At 39.4% G+C, this 24239-nt stretch overlaps 1 protein-coding gene across 12 annotated transcripts in view; it reads left to right on the top strand.

The window, feature by feature from the left end:
* The window catches only part of SLC8A1 (solute carrier family 8 member A1), a 497520-nt gene that overhangs the window by 455420 nt on the left and 17861 nt on the right, over positions 1–24239 (top strand). For all 12 annotated transcript variants that reach the window (XM_038006243.2, XM_038006229.2, XM_038006230.2 and 9 more), the window contains one exon: positions 5398–5673. In XM_038006243.2, the coding sequence (XP_037862171.1) occupies positions 5398–5673 (276 nt within the window). The remainder of the gene's footprint in view (positions 1–5397; positions 5674–24239) is intronic.

The raw sequence follows: 24239 nt of genomic DNA, 5'->3' as shown, positions 1-24239 counted from the left end.
TTAGAAATGTTTGTTAAATAAGTAGACTTCAGCGGCTCTTGTCACAGGAAAAAGTAACTAGATGAGATGATAGATGTTAATTTGCCTCCCTATAATAATTTTACTATCTAAATATATCCCATGACATTGTTAATCTCAAATGTATAGGATATAATTTTAAACAAATGTTTAAATAGAAAAAATAGAGGTTCCAAAACAGTCACACCACGATCCCCTGCTTTTACCTGATCTTTTAATTTCCCATGTTTTCTTGGTCCCCAGAGGTCTGAGAAAGAGCTTATGGCTGGCTCTGCCAAAGAAATAAACCACCCAAAAAATCATATCTAGAAAGTGTTAGAATACAAATACTAATTATGGCACCTCAATATTTTCACATTCCTAGAAAAAAAAAAAAAGGTACCACTGTATCTGTATAACACCAGGCATTAAAAATATTCTGACTCAAACTTTGAATCAATATGTGATACTAAACTCCCCAACTTTCTTCCATAAGGCATTTTCTATAGTAAAATTTTCCCTGGACTGTTAGAACAAATGTCAAGTCAGTCACTTAAATTCTATGTGAGATTATTTTAGCAAGTCACATAAATTCTCTGAACTTCAGAATCTTCATATGTATAATGGGATTAATAATGCCCACGTTGTAGGGTTATTTTAAGGATGAAATAAGATCAGGTATGTGAAAGAATTTAGCTCAGTGCCTGTCACTTAAGAGACACCCCACCAGGTTCCCTTCCTGTTTTTCTTTCTTTTCTTAAAAGCAAGCAGCTTGGGGAAATGAATGATAATGGCTCATTCGAACAGAATATAGATTCGGTGAAATCAGGATACTCACATTGCATTGATTTACTGCCTTCCTTCAGACAAGTAACAATAATGGAATATGGCACATTTGTCTATAAAGAGGCATACCGTTTTATAAAGGACTTGAGCATTTCTTCTTTCAGTCCCCACAACAGCTCTGAGAGACGGGAGTTAGGAAACTCATTTGACAGGTGAGCAACTGAGGCTCGGGAAATTTAAGTGTCTTGCCCCAAAACAAGCTGTCAGAACTGTAAAGAGACTTAAACCTTCTGACCCAAGTGTCCATTACCTTCCAGCAGTCTCTTTTTCTGGTTCTCAGAGCTCTCCCTGAATCCAAGCCCTGAGCAGGTAGAGAGAGAGATGTAAAGAAACCCCTGTTTACTTTAAAAGATATGTGCCAAGCCCAGGGGTTTGTCTTTCACGGTCAGTCATGCTGATGATGCCGTTGCTCTCATGCTTCCCAACCGGAACGATGCAAGTACTATTACATCAATAGCTGAACTGACGCCCTGTGCACTATCTGCATTTTTAATTATTTGGTTATTTTTGTAGTTATATTTAAAAAGTCCCATGTGTATCAGGGAAGCCATGTAAAAGGCACTGGGAAGGATTAATCAAATATAGGTTATTTTCCATTAGCTGAAAAGAAAGATTCTGAGATATGAGGAATTTACTCGATATTCTGTAAAAGCAAACCCACCAACGTGTCTGTCTTTTCTAACACAGAGAAGGGACTTGGAAGAATTATGTAGCCTCCAGGAACCCTAGGCTGGTGAACATCCACAACCACAGAACAGGCATACTACCATCATCTTTGCTGTCACATAAAAGATGCTCCTAGGATTTTTTAATGTTTCACTACTCTTCCCAAAGAACAGACTTTTAAGTGCAGTCCAGATGGTGATGGATGAACATAATATTTGTCCTTTCCCAAGACAGGGTAGTTGTGCATCATGCATGGCAGTCCGTGGTCATTTTTAATATTTAAGTGATGTCTGAGTTGGAGATTAAAATTTATAAAGAGCAGAGAGATCCCAGAGAATCTCACTGGGAGAAAAGGATGGGAGGCCACTTTTCCTTTCAAATGTTATAAAAGCAGATGGGCTTCCCATTCCAGACTTACGCATTAAAACATTTAAGATTCTTTGTGATACTGGAAGCCTACAGGAAGAACTCGTTCTCTCTCTGTCACACACACACACACACACATTTTGCATTAACTGATCATGAAGGTAATTTCAGAGAGCAAAATTAATTTTTGTTTTTAAAAACCTAGAAAGTAACCTTAGGACCCAGCATGTTGACTAAACAAATAATTTTGGAGAAACACAGTAACAATCTTAAATGGAGGGAAATAATGATAACTACCATGATAATCATTACCTTGAAATATTCTCAGACACTTTACAAAGATGATCTAATTATTCCTGTGTACATCTCTCATGAGAAAGGTGTTATTTCCATCTTGAAGACAAATATAATGTCTACTCTAAAGTTATAAGTGACATGTCTTCTGAGAAGCTTCATTATGTGTTTTCTTGCTCATCTCCAAACTAAGAGATGTAGATGCCCCAAATTAAGTAATTCTGTGGAGAAAATGCAGCATAGTTCATGTTTCTGTCAATGATTGATTAAAATGTTTTCCAAAGCATTTTATTCATATGCCCTGTCAAATTATAAAATGTTCACAAATACAGAAATTTAAAAGGATATGATCCAAAATAAATACAACTAGAAAACCTAGTGTTTTTTCTCAACGTTTCTGAGTATAGGTACCCTTCCTAGCCCCGGTTGGAATGGGGAGTGGGTAAGAGGAGGGGCTGGGAATGGGAATGTATTCATGTGGCTTTCTTCTTCCTTCCTCCTTCAAATAAACCCTGAAAATTTCTTCTCACATGAAGTTCTACCTGGAGCTAAAGCGTAGGGTAAAAGAGAAGTGGGAAGAAAAGTAAAAGGAGGAAAAAAGAATATATAAGGAAACAAACAAAAACAAAAAGAGTAGGTAATAGAAACGCTCAGTAGTTGTTCCTACATTTCCGTGTCATGACAGAGGGAGGCTTCCGAAGGGCTGTTGTAGTTTTCTAGGGCTGCTGTAATAAATACCACAGACTGGGTGGTTTGAATAACAGAAATGTCTTTTCTGGCAGTTCTGGGAACTGAAAATCCGAGATCAAGGTGTTGGCAGGTTTGGTTTCTCCTGAGACCAATCTCCTTGGCTCGTAAATGTCTGTCTTCTCACTGAACACTCACATGGTCTTTCCTCTGTGCACGCACATCCCTGGTGTCTCTCACGCATCCCGATTTCCTCTTATTATAAGGACACCAGTCATATTGGATTAGAACTCACCCTAATGGCTCCATTTTCACTTAATTACCTTTTTAAAGGCCCTATTTCCAAATAAGGTCACATTCTGAGGTGCTGGCAGTTAGAGCTTTAACATATGAATTCTGGGGAGGCACAGTGCAGCCCATCCCAGGTGTTTTTATTAAAAAGGATCTTCTGCTTCCAGGAAAAGTTGATATGATAAATACTGCATGAACAGCAGAGGGAATGGTCGGCAATGCTTTTACACTCACAAACATTCTGATGAGCTGACCTAACTCAAGCTCCTCACTGGGCAGTTCTGCAGAGGCAGTTCCACTCATCTGCAGCGGCTTCTCCCAGCAGTTTATCTAAAGCCTCAAAGATGAGGCTGCTTTCTTCACAGACCCCCAAAGTGTATTTATATAATTCCAACCATGTGCTCACGGAAGAGCAGGCCATTGCCTCTTCTCTTTTCCTGTAAAATGACAGAAGACAAATCCAGACATTCTTCTTTATATGTTTTCTGAGAGGTGTTTTTCCCTTAAATCTCTTGTGCTTTCAGAGGGTTTTCTCAATCATCATCTGCACCCGATGGCTTGCCCACCACAGAGTGTCTCATGAAGACCACACACAGGTGCTCTATGCTTGCCGTCTCAGGTCAAAATTGCAGCCCCACCTACTGCCAGCTGCACTAGTGGGACCAAGTAAAGTAGCACCCTGATGACAAGGTTGGAACGGGTGAACAAAGACTTCAAGGAGATGTCCTTCTTTCCAAAATGGCCACATAACACATGTAGTATTTGCCACCAGTTCAAGAAAAGATGACTTTCAGTATCCTCATCTTAAAGCATGTCAATGGAAATTACTTTCACATTATAAGTGAAATCTCCATTTTAGGATACTATTATCGATTTCCTAGTTCCTTTAAATATTACGCTTTGTGCATTTCTTTGTATGTTGATAGTATGACTTAATTGGCAAAATTGTGAGATATATTATATATATATATATATATAAAATTACGTAATTGCATAGTTATATAAAGTCAATAGAAATTTCTGGGTGCAGCACACCAACATGGCACAAGTATACATATGTAACAAACCTGCACATTATGCACATGTACCCTAGAACTTAAAGTATAATAATAATAATAAAAGAAATTTCTGCATGCATTCCTTCATTTAACAAATACTTAACCACCTTACTTTACATGCTGGAGATGGTACCAAACACCAGGGACACAAAGATGCATGAATTCCTGACCTGGAAGGGTTCTCAGTCAACTGGAGAAGAGAGGAACATGAACATGTACAATTTAGAAAAGCAGTTCTCAAACTTGAACATGTGTCAGTGTCACATGGAGGGCTTGTTCAAGCCCAGCTTGCTGTCCACCCCCTCCCCAATTTCTGATTCAGTGGGACTGATAATTTGAATTTCTAACACGTTCTCTGTGCCACCTGCTCAGGAAGCACACTCTAAGGACCACTGACCGAGAGTTACAAGTGTTGGGAGGTTCCTCTGAGAAGGAGTTCCCAGCATGGGTTTCGGGGGAGGTCAGAGAGTGCATCACAGAGGAAGTGAGTCTTAAAGGATGGGTGAGGAAGGATAAGGGTGGAGCAATTAGGATATGCCAAGCACATTTAGCTCTAAAGAACAAAAGTAGGAGAAAGTGTATCTGGTTTGGAAAAATGCAAATAAATTTCATTTTTTGGCATATAATTATTTGGCAAGTAATTCCAAGGCTTGAGTTTGAAATAGTTACAGGAGATGATGCTGGAGAAATATGCAAAGCTTAGAGCCACGATTAACGGCCCTGTTTGATTATCCTGTAGGTGATTATATAACCCAGAGTTGAACTTCAAGTTGCAAGAAAAGAACCGTGGTAGAACTCCATCTACAGTTGTCTTTCTTCAAAAGAGTGTTCTTTCTCAGGCTGACACAGGGCTTGCCAACCTTTTGCAAGAAATCATTTTCATTTCTCTGAGTGACAAGTCTCACCAGATGTGAAAGTAGAAAGGGTGTGTTGATTGCACGGAAGCAGAACTGGGTAGGGGTTAAGTTTTTTGCCATTGACCAATGAGCCACAAGTAAGAGGTATTTCAGTGTCTTGATAATTAATTCGTTAGTTATGATTAACTCTTGGAAAACCCTAAACTTCACCCACCTCTCATGGCCTCCTGCCACGTAGAGTTGAGGGATGACTGGGCTAGACAGGAGAGATTGAGAGAGAGGAAGACCCGGTAGCACAGGTTGTGATGAAATGTGCTTCCTTCCTTTCTCTCTAGGGGAAGATGATGATGACGATGAATGTGGGGAAGAGAAGCTGCCCTCCTGTTTCGATTACGTGATGCACTTTCTGACTGTGTTCTGGAAGGTCCTCTTTGCCTTCGTCCCCCCTACTGAATACTGGAATGGCTGGGCGTGTTTCATTGTCTCCATCCTCATGATTGGCCTACTGACAGCTTTCATTGGAGACCTGGCTTCCCACTTTGGCTGCACCATTGGCCTGAAAGATTCTGTGACTGCAGTCGTGTTCGTCGCACTTGGAACATCAGTGCCAGGTAGAAATTACTTTCATGTATAATTCCCCCAGTAGCAGAAGTTCATTTGCCTTCTTGACGCTTTCTTTCCTACAATTTCAAGGGCTGTGATAACAAACCAAGACCTATGAAGGACAAGAGCCCAGAGGTATAAACAATGTCACTGCCGGAACATTGTCATGGCCCTTCTCAAGGTTCAGAAGCCGGTCAGTGTCATTGCAATGACAGGAAAGCATTCCCAGATCCCCAGAGGGTCTCCATGGCCTGTAAGAGACCAGATTGGTTTGATGGATAGATTTTCAGATCAGCCTCCCATTGCAATGAGCATGAACGTTTGAAAAGACAAAACAAAAATATAGAGTCAGCTTTAAGAACCAAATTTCTGTCTTTTATATACTTGGTAACATTTTAGTGATCTCAATGAAACTGTATTCATTTAGGTAACTAGGAAAATGTACTTACTGGAGGCCTGATATTCTCTTGACCCAAATATTAATGAGAGGAAAGAGAAAGTAGACATTGATCAAGACAGGAAAAAAGTAATCCTGACAAAAGTGGACAGGCCAAATGTATATTTCATGAACATCCCTTCATGTACTCGTTACAAGCTGAATTTTTCTTCTGACCTACAACTGTAGTTTATTATGTTCACTCAGATTTCTGAGTAAGACATCATCCTCCCAAACAGCATTGATAGCAATAATTTTCAAACTGTGGTGGTGATCAGAATTACCTGAGAGCTTGTTAAGAAATACAAATGCCTGAAAACCATCAACAACCTATGGAAGATCTAGGAGTGACACGGCCCAGGAATGTGGGTTATAAAGCTCACAAGTGACTCTGGTACACACCAGAGCTTATTGTAACTGAAACTCTGGATCTACTCTCCAGCAGTAATTAGCATCTTGACAGATATATAGGCTTTACTTTGAGCAACAATACCCATGTTCTTAACTAAATACCAGGCCAACGACAAGCGTTACAGTAGACTTGGAAAAAGGAAGGAGTAGAAGCAAATACAGCTGTGCTAATGGTGCTATTCACTGCCCACTTTCCATATTTCCCACAGTCCTGACATAGTCACTTTGTTCTCTACTAAAATTTGCCGTAGTTGGCAAGCCTGACTTTTGGTTTGAGTCTGAAAACAGCTACAGTTTAAATCATGTGTTTCTTTCTACTCAAATTCATTATTCTTCTTCAGGCTGCTATTTATTGTCTCAGTGACTATGGCCAAGTTACTTAACCTCTCTGAGCCTCAGTTTCTTCATTTGCAAAATAGAGATTATCATACTTAACATGCAGAATTATGGTCAAGATTGGAAAAAATACCTGCAAATTATGCATCTGGTAAAGCATATGGGACATAGAAAAAAATTAATAAAATTGTATTTCTGGTGATTGTTTATATTGAATAATTTAGGATGATCTGAACAGTATAAATCTGGACACTTCATTCATTAACCATGGATGAAGTATTCCGATTTGTACTGGTCAGCCATAAGGCATGGTGTTATGCAACTGACTGCCTGCCTGGGGTTCTGATTAAAGACTCCACATGCTTCTGGTAACCAACTGAGGGAATGGAGGAGCTAGGAGACCTAGAGGGTTCTCTTACTTTCACCTTAGCAAGCAGGGCTGTTTGAAGTTTTTCAGTTGACCCTTGATCCTTAGAGGAGAGCAGACTCCCTCTCAATCCCAACTACATTCCAGCAGTTCCATATTGGTTCTTTTCTTTGCATCTTTTTCCAGAATTACCAGAAATTTACCAAGCAGAAAGAAAAACTTAAAATATTCTTAAGGTGTTTTGATTAGAGACTATATATAAAACCAAAGGAATAAACATTATGGTTATCCATTGCTTCTATCTGAGGTAATTATAGGAAAATATGTCGGAGTCCACTTTTCCTAAGGTTTAAGTCACTGAATCACATTGTGTCCAAGTTAGCACACACTGTTGGTCATGGGTTTAGTCCCTGAGGAGAATATATGCAAATAATGATCATAAAGGCAAAAATTATGTCTCTCATAACAATTGTCCAAAATCAGCAGTTTGTCCAACCAAATACATCTCGTTCTCAAGAGGATTTAAAAAATGCTTTTCCTATCTGAAATCCTTGTTCCTGAAAATGTTTTTTATTCCCCAATACCTCTTATCCAATACCCTCAAGCTGGCTTTTTCTAAATGTCAGTCTTCCAAAAGGCCTCTGTGTCTTTCTTAAGAAACTCTTAAAAACGGTGGCAGCCTTATGATTAAAGTTGATTTTTCCCTATAACATGAATTATGGATTACAGCAAACTTTAATGTTTAGAGGAGTCACTTGTTCTGCCACTTAAAACTTACTTACAACCCAGGTGGAGACATCATGAGGTAAGAAAATCTGTTTGGGGAAAACACAGCAGAATCATTCATTGTTGAAACAGTTTCCTTACACTGCCATAAATGCTTTCCATCGGGACACAGATTTCTTTGCTCTGTTATTGAGAGAATTCCATAATTTGCTAAATATTAACTGTGCAGCAAGCTCCCCAAACAATATATTCAGAGGTAATCTCAGATAATCATATCTATATAAACACTTTTTCCAAAAACTGAAAATTGAACAGGCTGTTGGATGAACATCTTATTTCTGACTTTTTCAACCCTGCTGATTCAGAGCGATGTTTTCTTGTATATCGTGTCTCCTAAGAAAAATGATGCTATTGTTTCTAGATGACAAAGCCCAGTTGCTGCAGGCAGAAGAATAAAGAAAAATAATTCCCTTCACTTATAGCCTACTATTTAGTCAGCAGCGGTCCTGGGGCCCAGCGTTTTCTCTAGGCTGATGTTTTGGCACTTTTCCTGAAACAGAAGGGCCCCTTCTTAGTGTCTGATATTCTGCTGCTTCTTTCTAGGTTAGACTTTTGGATTCTTAGATTCTAATTGCCAGACGGACATTGAAAACTTTCCTGTTAGTCCTCCTGCCTCAGGGCAGGATTTAATATCTACGTATCTCATCAAAAGTGTTTTTGCCATACCATTCAAAATGTGTGGGGAAAGGCTTATCAATTTTCATGTGAGATAAAGCTTCTTCCTTGTACCAGCTAGTAGCAAATGCTCATAATCTACTAGCAGAGAAGGATTCATAAAGGTCTTCACTTACTCTCTCTGTTAGGTATTTCGGCAAGAGCTTGAAGACCCATGCCTGTGAATAGAGAAAGGGCCTCCTCTTCCTGAATCACTATTTTTCACTTATCTGTCTGGAGGAAGAGGCTTCCCAAATAGCCTCTTCCCACCTTTAAATGTTGGAGTAAGCCCAAGACTGGTCTCCACCCTTCTTCTCATCTTGGTCCATGCTCACTTCCTTGACATCAGTCTCTATGGTGTAAATGACATCTGTATGCCAATGACTGCCAAATGTATATCCCCAGCCTCAATTTTCCCCTAAGTGCTAGATTCATATACTAGCTGCCTGCCCTGTACTGATGCTAGACCTATAATTTGCAGCTCAGAATTACTATATCTAAAACAGAATTGTTGATTTCTACTGCCCAGTGGCCTTATCCTTTAACCAATCCTACTCTTTCTGTATCTTGCCTTTCTCAGGAGAACAAGTCATCATCCATCCAGATATCCTTGATTCCTTTTTCCTCCTCACCATGGTCAAAGGTCCTGCAGATCTTTCCTTTGATTTTATTTATTTATTTATTTATTTATTTATTTATTTTTCTTTTTTTGAGATGGAACCTTGCTCTGTCACCCAGGCTGGAGTGCAGTGGCACGATCTTGGCTCACTGCAACCTCCGCCTCTCAGGTTCAAGCAATTCTCCTGCCTCAGCCTCCTGAGTAGCAGGGACTACAGGTGCGTGCCACCATGCCTAGCTAATTTTTGTATTTTTAGTAGAAACAGGGTTTCATCATATTGGTCAGGCTGGTCTCAAACTCTTGAGCTTAGGTGATCTCCCCAACCCCCACCTCAGCCTTCCAAAGTGCTGGAATTATAGGAGTGAGCCACTGCACCTGGCTGACTTTCCTTTAAAGTGTGTCTTGATTGAGCCCATCTAGCTGTGTCTCTACCACCACCATCCTAGTCTACACAGGCATCCTCTCTCACCCAGATCTCTGCAGTAGCCTTCTCTCCGTCTCCCTGCTTCTGCTAGAGATTATTTTAAGCAGTAAATCAGGCCACACTACAGCTTACAATCTTCCAATGGCTTCTTATTTAACTTAGGATAAACTCTGAAAGGCATCACTCTGTCTTACCAAGACCAATGTGATTTGGCCCCTGCCTATCTTTCCACTCTGTTCTCCTCCTTGCCTGCTGTTCTTTGGGCCCGTGGGCCTTTTTTTCTATCCACACACCAAGCTCACTCCTTTCTTTGTATTGCACTAGCTGTCTCATATCCCCTTCATTTACACAAGACTGGCTCTTTGTCTTCAATTACATCTTGTCTTAAATGTTATCTTTAAAGAGGCCTTTTATAGTCACCAACTGTGAAGTAGTCAACACATTCTTATGTACTATTTCACTCTATTTTATATATGTATTACTTTGTAGATTTTTTTATTTTTGAATGTTACTATTTTCTAACTCTGTCCACTAAAATGTAAGCTTCATGAGAAGAGAAACCTTGTTCTTTTCTCTAGCACCTAGAATGGTGCCTAACACAGAATTGTGTATGTGTGTATGTCTGTGGGTTGTATACATAAATAAATGTACAAATCAGTCATTTACACATTAGTACAAGTTAGTTCAATCAGATTGCTTTCTTCCTAATATCTTCTAGAGACAATTAAGAATTGAAGTTATTGAGGGAGGTAGATAGATGTTTTTTAGTGTTGCTTATTCTTGAATAGGACATATCTGAGAAGGTTATTGTCGTAAGAAGTGACAAAAGTAAACTTAAGAGAACTGAGGCCCTCAGAACAAACGGTTTTCCTCTTTCATAATTTTGGCTATGGTGGGAACTGTGATGAGGAGCAAGGTATTTTTTTGGTCTTTTCTCTCCTATGATCCCTTCTTCCAAGACCCAGACCTCAGGCGAGTACTTTTTAAACTTTAGGTAGGCCAGGTGCGGTAGCTCACACCTGTAATCCCAGCACTTTGGGAGGCTGAGGTGGGCAGATGACTTGAGGTCAGCAGTTCAAGACCAGCCTGGCCAACGTGGTGAAACCTTGTCCCTACTAAAAGTACAAAAATTAGCCGGGCGTGGTGGTGGGCACCTGCAATCCCAGCTACTCAGAAGGCTGAGACGGAAGAATGGCTTGAACCCGGGAGGCGGAGGTTGCAGTGAGCTGAGATCGCACCACTGCACTCCAGCCTGGGTGACAGAGCAAGACTGCATTTCAAAAAAACAAAAACCTTTAGGTATACTCTGGAGTGCTGAATTTTGCAGTAGCCTAACACAAGTGTATAACTGTTATATATCACATTATTTCTATGGAAAAACAGGTCCAAAATAAAGGGAAGAAATTTAAGGAGTATTTGGAGCCCAGTCTTTTTTTGGACTAGGGGTCACCTAGTCATTGGACATTCTTTTAGCTTACAGTTTACTTGGATAAGCCGTGGATATATTGGGCCAGGACATTCCAGCTTATATCCCAGATTCAAAATGCGGACTTTCATCTCTTGTTCCTATTGGATTCAAATAAATAGAAGTAAGCATCCTCCTTTAACTGCAGAGATACCGATGAGTGGTGGGGGGGGGGGTGTTGACCCCATTAAGTCTTGCCTTCATCTTTCTCCACTCGTCTTGGTGGGGGTTGTATCTGATGCTTGCTGACTTCTACCACTAGTTCCTGGTACCAGCTGGTTGCTACCTGGCCAGAAAAGCTTAAAAATTGGGTACGCTAGGCTGTCCTTTAGTCCCTGGCATTGTATGATTTTCTGTGTCCTTCCTATGTTTTGAATATTCTTTTATCCCTTGGATTCTGTCAAATAGGAATTATTTCCCTCTAAGGATTTTAAGGCATGAAGGAGAAGAAGATAGTTTTGGTTTCTACCATCCCCCCTAATTTTGTATGTAGAACCTTTTTAATAAAATAAAACCTTATGTTGGGGGAAAATTGTGTCATTTTTAAATTATAACACTTTTAGACTTCTGAATTCCACAGGAAGAACTTGATAGATAAAACTGGTTATCCTGGTTGTTCACCATGTTCTCTTAGTGTGGTGTTAATGACTGTGCACCAAGAGGTTAGAGAGAAGAGAGCTTTAGAGCTGAATTCAGGAACCTGGACTTCTAACCCTTACTTACTGTGTGGTTTTAACCAATTTCTTGACTCTCTGAGCTTCAGTTTTCTTGCCTGTAAAATCAGCCTAATGATACATGGCAATTCAAACAAAGTTTTCAAGAAGATTAAGTAATAGCATGGATCTCAGAGAATGTATCAACTGAAAATTGGTATAAAATACAGGAAACTATTATTATTTACACGGAGATCAACTCTAAAAAAAAGTCAAAATGAATAGAAAACACCAGAAAATGAGAATAAATGGGAAGTTTTGAGCAGGGAGGGAACATTTTTAAAATTTACCACAAAGCTCCACTATATGCTGGGCATAGGCACTGTATATACTTTATTATCTTACTTAGGTTGTGTCATTAAGTGATATGAAATGATTTTTCCTCCTTTCAACCTTTTGTTTTGCTTTGATGCTTAGATCCTTCCCCTGAAAATGATTTTTTTTCTGTTTATTCAGCACTGTGCTATAAAACATTTTATTATTTTTAGTAAATGAGAAAAACAGCTATTTATAGCTTATATTTTTCAGTTTTTAATTTTCTGGCTTCTAACTCTCACAACTAAGATATTCTGTAGAACACTTAAACAGCAAGTACTTTACAACTTAATTTACTGTGTCCTGTTGCTTTACTTCTCAGTGGACCCTAAAGTAACTTGTATGGTTGTGCAGGTTGTATGCTGCATACTCCAAGATGCCCCATAATCTGAGTGACCCTCCTGGAGATGTATGGGGACCCTAAAGTAACTTGTATGGTTGTGCAGGTTGTATGCTGCATACTCCAAGATGCCCCATAATCTGAGTGACCCTCCTGGATGTAACTGTAGTGGCCCTGTCTAAAATCACGTAATAGCTTATAGGATAGTAACTACTAGTATCCTCATGTTACATGAAGAAACAAAGACTCATAGAGAATAAATGACTTGTCCATATTTAGTCAAAGTTCATATGAATGGTAAACTGTGGAATCCATGTTATGTCTTGTTTTTATAATCTGGTACTTAGCTACTCTATTGTGCCATCTTGGACTTACTTTTAAAGTATTACGTACACTCTTTTCCATATGCCTTACAAATGTTTTAAGAAATTTTTTAATTTCTCTCTTTACCTCAATTTTATTATTTTTTACTTTCAAGGCATGCAACAGTAAGATTACATTTAAACTCTTTAAGGTTAGGAACTGTTATTATTCTATTCGGCATGAAAAACACCTAATGGAGTCCATGCTTTGAAAAAATTCAGAAATGAATCAAGATCCAATTCTATACTCATAAACTATTAGCATTTCCTATATGTAAAAATGTAATCACTAAGACCACTGAAAGATGTTCAGTTCTGACCCAGCTGGCAAAATAAAAAAAAAATAGAATACCAAGATAATCCTCCTCAGCATAGCCATGTGCTGCTAATGAATCTGAACACAAAGAGATATTTGGTCTTCCCAAGCTAGATCAAACACAGCTATGATACGCGGCCACCCAGGTACTGGTCAGTGGGGCCCAGGAAGGGCATGTTGAGGACAACCTCCTAGCAGTCATGTTCTGCCAAGGCTTACTGGCAGCTTTGGAAATTACGTTCCAGTATTCTAGATCTCTGAGCAGAAGTAGGAGTGGGAACCATGGAGTTTGTTATTCCAAGGTCTCACCAGTAAACACACTCAGTCTACTCTTCACTTAACAGCAGAGATGTGGTCAGGAGGGAACACGAAAATGCCCACTCATCACAAACATGCTCCCCTTGGGAAATTGTGTCCAGTCATTCTGAATTCTGAGCTCCCTTGAAGGATAGCAGAGAATCAGATTAATTCCATCATTTCTTCTCATCCCATCCTACTTCAAACAGATTTGTTGTTCTCGGTGCAAAGCTCACAGGTAGATTGACAGTTGACAGTCTCCATCTCAGAGAAGTTATGCAAAGTCTTAGCACAATGACTACGCGCTAAGGGGTTATAAAATAACATGAGCTTTAGAGGCAGGTAGACCTGTGTTGAAACCCAACCCTCCCTCCTCTACTTACTAGATGTATGACACCCCCAGAGGCAAATTGCTTAACTCCTCTAAGCCAGAATAATAGGAACATGAAAATCCATCTCACAGGGTTGTAGTGAGGGTTACATGAGAGTGAATTTATAAGATACCCAACACAGAGCCTCACACTTAGTAGACCCTCAAAAATGTTAGATCTCCTTTACTTTCTATTTCAATGCACTGATGATTAAGTTAGGCCTCCTGGGGTATTTACCTTAGCTACATTGCAGCAATTGAAAAATGAAAAACCAAGTAAATTTTCAGCCTGTCTTCATTTTTCCCTATGTTAGGAATTCTAGTGAGGTGGACACATCCAAAGGTGCTTCTGTTTCCTGCAATTTCACTGACCATGAGCTTTCTCCTGTCAACACTGACATTTCAAGTCAGACAGACAGTGTCGAGAGGTGCCATTGTGACAGTGTGCATACATATTTAATTGGATGGCTACATTTCACATCAGCTTAAATGGAAATGAAAACAGGGTTACTTTACCCTGAGCCAGTATTTCCCAGTGGCTATGGTGTCAGTTTCCCCAAGAGGCTCCTAAAGGGCAAGTATATTTTGTTTTCACATACTCTAATAAGCAACGAATTTCTTTACTACCAAAAATGTTCAGTATGGCTGAATGGACCCTCAGATCTGTAGTCAGGCCAAGAGGCAAGGCCAACCAGGGACACTGCCAGAGGGGCAGCACGGGACAGCCCTAATCACTCAAATGACTTTCCACGGGACCTTATCTTAACTTCACTCCAGCAAGCAGCAGTCTGGAGTTTAAATGCTTTGTACGTTCCAGCACACTTTCCCACGAATAGATGATGTCATCAGAGTTAAAGGAAGCCTGCAAAGGCAAACATTTTTGAGGCGAGAATGAAACAAAAGAAGGCTAAAAACCAGAATTTACAAGATTTTCTCTAGAAATGGCACCATAACTGCCTCTTATCGTATACTGAAAAAACAGTGGGGAATAGGCTGCATGCGGCCGACCCAAAGCATCTGTAAAAACCTGGGAAAGATCCATTTCAAAGCTCTTTGCATCTTTTATTCTTTCTCCTCAAAGGAAGAGATTTTTTATTAAATACTTTTAAGGGTTTTTTGTTGGTAGTTATACTCCTTGATTTATTTCTCTCAAAGGGCAGTACTGCATGGGCAGCTGGCATTAAGTACAAAGTTGGAGGGGAACCAGGATGATAACAATGATGTCATCTACCAGGAGGTGGTCCAGGGAGCAGGGATGCTCAGCATGTGTCCTGCCCGATCTGAAGTCCTGCAGAGTCTTTGGATTAGTGCCCCAATCCCATACCAGCCAACTTTATTCAGTCCCATAAAAGTCACAGGATAAGAGAAGAGAGCTAAAAATATTTTATCCTAGTCTATCTAGGCCTTCTTAACATACTCTAGGTTGGCCAGAGGAAGGGCACTTGGTAGAAACACAAACATACAGATGTGCGTTGGTGTGTTTTGTGTTTGGAGGGTTGGTGTTATGCACGTGTTATGTGAATGAATGTAAATTTCCCCTTCTTTTCAAGGCTCGGGGGTACAGCAAAGGGAATGAACGTTGAGTGCAACAAAAACATTCACAAGAGTGTCAGTCTTTAAGGAATGATTTGTAAATAATGTTGATGACTTTTATTTCTCCCTTTTCACATTTGAAATGAAGGTGACCAGGTGTGCTGGCTCACGTCTGTAATCCCCACACTTTGGGAGGCCAAGGCAGGAGGATCACTTAAGTCCAGGAGTTCGAGATGAGCCTGGGCAACATAGTGAGACTCTGTCTCTACAAAAAAAAAAAAAAAGTTTTAAATTAGCTGGGCATGGTGGTGTGCACCTGTTGTCCCAACTACTCAGGAGACTGAGATGGGAGGATCACTTGAGCCCAGGAGGCCAAGGCTGCAATGAGCCATGATCATGCCATTACACCCAGCTTCAGTGATAGACTGTCTGAAAAAAATAAATAGAACATCTCAAGGACCACTGTTTTCTGGTGGTTTTTTTAATGCTATCTCAGTCTGCATCTTTTAACAACTTTAGGGTGGTATCACTTATATACCATAAAATGTGTCCATTTGTAGTACATACAATTTCATGATTTTTAGTAAATTCACTAAGTCTTCTTGCCATTACCCTAATCCAGTTTTAGAACATTTCATCACCCCAGCAAGATGCCTCACAGCCATTTATAGGTAATCCTCATTTCCACCCTCTGCCCTAGGCAACCACTGTTGTACTTTCTGACTCAATAGGTTTGTCTTTTCTCTATTTTTCACAAGGACCTATGCTAATATAAAAATGTCATGGATTCTCTACATGACAGGGTCAGAATTCACCATGGATTTCGTAAGATTTTCAAATTATTCATCACAGAATCTCTCTGTACATATTTGTAAATTACATGAGTGAGATATTTTTTGTTCATTGCTTTGTGTATATATGGATTTGTCCACCTTTTTAAAACAATTCCACTACCCTGCCCCCAACAGTAATCTTGGTTCATACATTGCAAATTGCTGGGGGGTGGGGATCACACAATGGCACTTAGAATTAGCACTGTGAACTCTTAGACTCTTAGGGCGGTACGTATGTTTAATGATATATAAATGCCAAATGTCCGTGATCAGTTCAGTCAGTTGATCACAACACAGTGCTAAGGAGGCAGCTCTCACAAATGCAGCTTCTTACTCTCATTCATGGCCCAGCACATCACACTGTAGGTGCTGACTGTTGGCTCCTGAATCCATTCAGATCATCACAACCATTAGGAAGAGAGCAAAGAGAGCACACAGACCACGGCCTATTGAGAAGAGGCTCTGTGCATGACCTCCCTACATAAAGAATGACACATTGTTGCTAAACGCAAAAGAAGAAAATAGGGGCTATAAGAAAGCAAAACTTCATTGCCATGTCTGGTCCCTGCATGAGAAACAAAATGAATTTAAGCCCATTGGTATTTTTAGAAAAGAGAACAAATAAAACGCTAACTCAGTTTAAAAGGCAAAGCTTACATGTGGCCATAAAAATTTTAATATCTGTTTGGGGTAGTGCATATTATAGATATGAAATCATGCTGCTTGGCATTTATGCACAGTGCCAGCTGGAATCCCATCACTGCTCCTCGGCACACAGACCTCACATCCTGCCTTTTCTCAGGAATGAAACATAAGCTCTGTATTACTTGTTTATACTCTGCTTCATTCCAGAAAAGGATTTCAATCCATCAGATGCTTTGCATTGTTCAATCCATCTTTTCTAGCACATGATCTAAAAACATTAACTCCGTTAGTGCCCATATTTGATAACCTTTTTCAGCTAAGCATCTACAAATCCTATATTTTGTGCTCAAGGAGAAAACAGCTTATTTTGGTTGTATTAGTTACAATCAAGAAATTATGTGTCATGTTTGTTTTTCCTCCCTGGCTTGCTCCGCGCCCCCCCCCCCCCCCAAATCCTGCCTCTCTGGAGCCCAGGGGACTTTTTGGCATAGTCCTCCATAAATTATAAGCTATTATTAGCTTATCATTGTAAAAACTCCTGGGTCAAGATAACAAGAAGGCTTGCTGCAGCTCCAGACTAAAATGATCCCATTGGGGTCCACAGATGGGCCCACCAGAGGATTTATCATAGCCTGCGATTCCTGAGTTATAGTTGCAAAACAACAGCTAACCACAACTATGCCAAGTGAGCATGAAAATGTCCTTCTATGAAGGATTCTGTGTATGATGAGCCTTCAGATGGTTGAAATATGGCAAATCAGAACCCCAAAACTAACCCACTTGTCACATTAGAGGACTGCAGTTCTGGTCGCTCGAGGGGAACCACCACTTGATATGAGGCTGCACTGGAAGTGGCTGGAAGTGCTTCCTGCCCTTTAGTCTGTGCTTTGGGGAGAAATGGGGCAAACCACTTAGAAGAACCTGACAATAATTTCTACTATGTCAAGTATTCTTATCCTGAGAGTAAAGATTAAGTTCTTTCATCTATAGCTTCTATAACTGAACTGAGTCTACAGTGGAATACTAGTGACAAGAAATATTCACAATGAAACACTGTATTTTGATAATGCCAATAGCTAACTAGGAAGCCCAAACTGAGTCTCTGAAAGCAATGTGGCATTCTTGATCATCAAATTTTCAAGTGGTTTTTCCTCTACACCATTCATAAAGGCATTTAAAAAGAGATAAATACCATTTTAAAAAACTGAAACAAAGGAAACAATATGAGCCAGTGGCAAGGCATAGGCTTTCAAGCCATTCTGCATGTCTTTTCATTCATTCTCAGATACTTAAAGAGCCCCCACTATGTACTGGCCAGTGTTGGGCATGGCAGAGGTAGGGATAAACAAGACAGATGATATCATCTTACTCCCATGGAGTAAGACTGGTACTTATAAACAGATGGTAAACTTTCAGGTACACAGAAGGTGAACATTGTTAAGAAGAAAAGAAAGCGAGATCATGGAGCCATAGAATAGAGAGTGTTTATGTGGGGGAGGGAGCATTTTAATTGGGGGCTTTGACTTTTTACACCACTAATCTCTAACAAATCACACTTCAGACCTCTCATCTGTGTTCCCCAAGATTCACTCAGGCAGGTCTACTCTCAGAAACTGTGAAAAGTTATTTTCTTTCCACTTCAAGTAATGGCTTTGAATTATTTTTCCTTCTTACTCCGGCACCTGGTACTCCCATATGAGCCCCTCTACCGACTCTGTTCTCAACAGATGGTACCCCACTGCCCTGGATTCTTCTCCCACAGACCCTCCATTCTAAGTATTCTCCCCCCATTCTAAATATTCTGGATTAGTTATGACTTTGGAATATTCAACAAATGATCACAGTAAGATCCCAATGGTGAATGATGGTTTTAGGAAGGCAGACCCCTTGCATTTAACACACACACACGCACACACAAAATGCTTTAATAGTAACTACATTTGTATAGCTTCATCATTTTAAAAGTATATTTTTATAATTTATCTCTTTGATACCCGCAGCATCCCTGAGAGTTAGGCAGCGTAGATGTATTATCATGTTCAGAGTATGGGGTTGTTATCTGGCAAGTTAATGAAGGAGCCTGGAAATGGACTGGCAGCATGAGGACCTGAACACCAGAAATTACAAGATGTGGGTTCTAATCCCACCTCGTGCCCTCACATTCTTCTGACCCCTAAGGAGCTTCCATTTCCTCCTCTGACAAAATGAAACTAAGGGTAACTGTTCCCACCCATCTTCCTCCTCAGAATTGTCAGGCATGGCAGATAGTATAACATTCATGGACGTGCTCTGGAAATTATAAGAATCTATAAAAATAAGAGATACTTAACAAAAGATATTTGTTAAGTATCCACAAGAAGCTGTCCTACATCCCTGGGAAAGAGACAAAGGAGATGATTTTGAGAAATCAGGCTCATGGCATATTCTTAGCAGTTTAGGTAGAGCTCTATGCCTTATTTTCTGGGGTTTTTTTTTTTCCATTACAAATTACATATCTAGTAAGAGCCCAAGTACAAATGATGAAAGACGGGCATTGCAGCCCCTTCCCAAACATCTCAAGGATATGAATCTCTTAACAAGCTTGTAAAAGATATTTGTCAGGTTAAGTGAATATGCAAAGCAATTTTGTGGGTGGAAGTCACTAAAACATACTGTTAGTAACAAAATATAAGGTATTTGTGGCACAAAATATAAAATTGAGAGGATTTTGGTGCTGCTCTGCAGTTCTTCAATGCTTAACAGGAATAGATGGGGAAAAATGAAGACACAAACACAACTCTCCTTCACAGCTGCTGCTGGGCAAACTTCCATAGTGGGTGAAGTTGCGTTTCAGGATTCTTGTTCCATATTGTGAAGTGTCCTAGGTACCCTCCTGACACTGGATCCCAGGTCAGATCCTGATGTCAAAGTTATCTCCTCCTCTTCTATTCCACTCCTTCCTCCTCCCTGCTACACCCTTTGAGATGCACCTGCTCTGTGTGTAGTATGTAGGATGCTTTTCATCCAAGGATTTGTCTAATGTAATTATGACTGCCGAATTAACCAAAAGGACCAGGAAAAAAGCTGAAATTCAACCGTTCACTCCTTCCCAGATAGATTCTGTATTTATATATCTATTTTAAACCTGTATTTATTAGCTTTTAATAGCACAAGCAATAAACAATACATGCCCTTTGTAAATAAAAGCGAAAATGTTAATAAACAAACAAGAAAAAGAAATCCTGCCATCTCACCACCATCTACATTCAGCCATTTGCACCTTTAAAATTGTGAAATCCTGGGATATTTAAATAAACTGCACAAAAAAGGTGTATACAGATATATAGCAAATATTTACCCACACTATGCACTGATAGTAGGCATAGTTATATAACCTGCTTTCTCACTTAGCAGTGTGTCATGTTTTTGTTAGTGTACTTTAACAGTTGCACAATATCATGTTATATCAAGTTACAAATTATTTTTTCTAAAATGACAATTGTTTCTAATTTTTCTCTAACATAGAACCTCTGCTGCAATCCATGATATAAATTTGTGTGCTTGTAAAATTGCTTCTAGAGCCTCAGAAGTAGAGAATTGCTGGGCCAAAGAGTTTGCAGACTTTTCAGACTTTTGATAGGTATATATGCTTTTTTTGTATCCTATGACTAATCTATAGGAATGGGTTAATGGAGGAAATTTTACACCAAATCACAGCAAAGTGGAAGGCAAAATGAGTGAATTATTGGAAATTTTCAGAACCCATTCAAGTCTCACCTGTCCTCAAGTGTCACCTGCTGCCTCCTGTGCTGGATTGAGGTTGCATGCAGTGGCCTACTTTTAACAGTGTTAATATTTTTGTGAACTGATAATACACAAAGCAACCCCTTCAAAAAATGTCTCTGTGGAATGAGTAACTGGGTAGATAACCATTGGGGAAAGGCACATGTCTTCAGCATATTGTCTAGATCCATACACTTAAAATCACACCAGTATAATCCAGCTGACAATGAAGTTTCCTTGTAACCCATTAAGGCTACCTGCCTGTGAGAATGAAGGTTTCTATTTTCTTTATATTTCTCTTCAACTTAGAGTACAGTGTCTCTCTCTGATCCTTCTCAACTAGCTCTAGCAAGACAGGAAAACCTGTGTCTTTACTATCTCTAAAACAGGAGAGAAGAGAATTTGAGGAGATTTGGATAGGAGATGGATGATCCAGAAATAGAACAAAGCATAGAAGACAGAACTAGGCTTCACATGCAAGAAGGATTAGCCGAAAGAGGGAGATGATTAGGAAGGGAGGAGTCAGAGGCACTGATCAGTGCAGGGCAGCCCTAGATTGTGTTTAAGGCAGGAAGTTAGTTTCAGTTATATCTATTTAATAACAAACCATCTGGCTTGGGAAAATGACAATTAATTCAGCTATTTGTTTTTAGCTTCAAATTTGCCTTTTTTTCCTTTTCAAAATTAGCCAAATGTTGCTTTACTAAATCTTATGGGTTTTTTTTTTTTTTTTTTTTTTTTTTGCCCTCACAGACTTTGCATTATTAAAATAAGGGTTATTATGAAAGTAATAGAATCATGGTTCAAAACTGCAAATATCAAAAACTTCATGCTATTTTAAAAGCAGGTTCATTCCAGCCCATTTTAAAGTACTATAAAGACAGCCTAAATGTAATGCCAGGAGAAGCCAAGAATTTAAGGAATCAAAAAAAAAAAAATTATTCATCATTTGGAAGCCAAATGAGGATTCTTTTTACATAAACCAGTGAAGTGAGCATGTGTATCTGAGTGTCAGAGTGTAATTTTCTTTATCAGAGAATTATCTCCATTAATGGTATTAAAGAATAAGGAGTCTTTCATGAAAATAGCTCCTTCTTAATCTGTTTCTGATCCATGTTTGCTAAAGGAGTCAGCCTGATGTTTCTCTGTGGAATAATTGTATTTATTTTCTTTCACACGATCAGCTGCTTTACCATTGTGTATTCACAGTTGGAGTTGAACATGATGAAGCTTCTTGATATTTTCCTTGGACTCTGTCCCTTGTCAAATGTATCAGTTATCTAGACCTTGTCAACACCCCTTGGATCCTCTCTTGGACACCTGTGAACATCACACTGAAAAATAATCCTATTCTAGGTGTGTGTAGTAGAGTGTTATCATTTTCTTTGAGAACATGACTCGAATTACAGTTTGGAAAGCAGATCAAACAGTGCTGCACTGCTGGTTTGTATCCTTTCACTTCTCTGTTTTGTGATCCCTGAAAAATAAACCTCCATTTTTTCTCTCCTTTAATTAGAATAAATTTCTTTCTTTGAACTTAAAATATAGCAGGATATCAGATACAAAGTAGGAAAACTAAGCCCACAAAGTACAAACATTCATGTTAACATGTAAAAAATGAAAAATAGCTAATTTGTTCAATAACAAAAATGGTTACTTTAAAAACAAATCTATGCGTCACTCATTCCATGCATCATTACCTCAGTTAATCCAAGGGAGGCATCATTGTCCTCCTTACAGGGACAAAGAAACCAGGGCTGGGAGTGGTCAGTTAGTGGAGCTCAATCTGGTTGGGGAAGCTTTGATAAATACCAACGCTCCAGCCACATCTCTGGCGGATTCAGCAGAAACTCAAGGTGGAGTTAACACGTTTGTGTTTTCAAAAGTTATCCTGCTGACTCTCATTTGTAGCTGGGGACAAAAGTGACTAGAAGCAGGTGCCCTGATCCTGCCAATATAGGTCCTCTTGAACTTTTTACTTATCTCTGTTTCCTTCTCTTCTAAAAGTAGGTCATGTCACTGTCTCCATTTCTTCTTTACCCTCTTCAAGGACAACTTTTATGGGCAGAAATTTTCAGTGTGTTTCCTTTTTTCAACTCCTCATCTACCTGGTTATTAATCAATCATACATCAGCAATTCCCTTACCTCTTGAACTTCACTTAGAAGCCAAATGATGATTCTTTTCACATGAACCAGTGATATATGTGTGTGTGTGTGTGTGTGTGTGTGTGAGAGAGAGAGAGAGAGAGAGAGAGAGAGAGAGAGAGAGAGAGAGAGAGGTTTTCTATTTACTTGGGTAAATACATATCAAAACCAAAGACAAATGCTTGTTTAAGGTCTTCAGTGACAGCAGAAGAACAAGTACCTAAGTAAACAATATTTCTCTTTTGATTCTAAAAGAGCAAGACAGATGAGGGTATAGAAGAGAAGAAAGAAAAAAGAGAAGAATATATACACTGTTTAAACAAAGACATCTACCTTATAGCCATTAGTAAGATTTGGGCTTTAAACCAAAAGAGCTCTAATGTCTTTTAATGACTTTGGTTGTATGAAATTTTCTAAGTAAAATAATTAAGAATTTTAAGCACTATCACCCTTCTAAATGCAAAGGATTGTCAAGTTAATAATTTTTCAAGGGTGTTATATCTCCTTGAAAGTATAGAATCATTGGCAGTAGTCAGAATTCCCTACCATGTATGAATTCTCTGGGGATCTGGCTCTGTTGTATTATAAATATAGCTAATAATACTGAACGTCCATTAAGTGCCAGACCCTATTCTGTTCATGTTAACTCATTTCCTTCAAAACCCTGTGAAGTAGGTAAGCTTCCAACCTGGCAAACAGAGCAGCAGAATTCAATCAATTTATGTAGATTCTCCCTCGTTTGGCCTTTTAGGGTAGCTGGAACAGGGTTTAAAAAAAATTGGAGAATAACCATATTATGAGTGGAAGGAGCTACAATTAAGCAGCCCCAGCATCTCCAAGACGCCTACCCACATTTTATCAGCAAAATAACCAAGGTCATCCATGTTTCTAAGAGAAACCAGCTTCTCCTTACTTCTGTTTAGCTGCTTCCCTGAAACTCAAACATCTATTACTCACAGGAAAATCCCCAAAACTGGGCACTTGGAGTGCTAGCTCCCCTTCCCATGTCTTACAGCTATGGTTCTCAAGCCTTGGTATAAATAAGAACAACCTAAGCCACTTGTTAAAAGGTGTATTTCTGTATCCCGTCCTCAGAGAGTCTGATTAAGTGGATCTAGCAGGGATGTCCGAGAGAGAATACAGTCATGGCTTCTTAGTTTCTGTTTCTGGTTGGGCCAGTAAAACCTCTTCGTCACCCCTCTTTCCTGCTTATCACTAGAGACAGAAACTAAAAACCATGGCTTCAGGCTTCTAAAAACCTAAAACAGAACAAAACAGAACAACAACAACAACAAAATAAGGCAGGCTGGACAAGCTTGGGGGTGAAACCCCAAATCTACATTTTTTAAGCAAAGCTCTCCAGGCACTTCTGACTTTATTAACATTAGACACAGCCTTTGAAACATGGTCATCTCTCTGCCACCTTGGCTTCACTCATATCAGT

This window comes from Chlorocebus sabaeus, chromosome 14, assembly GCF_047675955.1.
Source record: "Chlorocebus sabaeus isolate Y175 chromosome 14, mChlSab1.0.hap1, whole genome shotgun sequence".
Classification (NCBI taxonomy): domain Eukaryota; kingdom Metazoa; phylum Chordata; class Mammalia; order Primates; family Cercopithecidae; genus Chlorocebus; species Chlorocebus sabaeus.
This window is presented reverse-complemented; position numbering and strand designations above follow the sequence as displayed.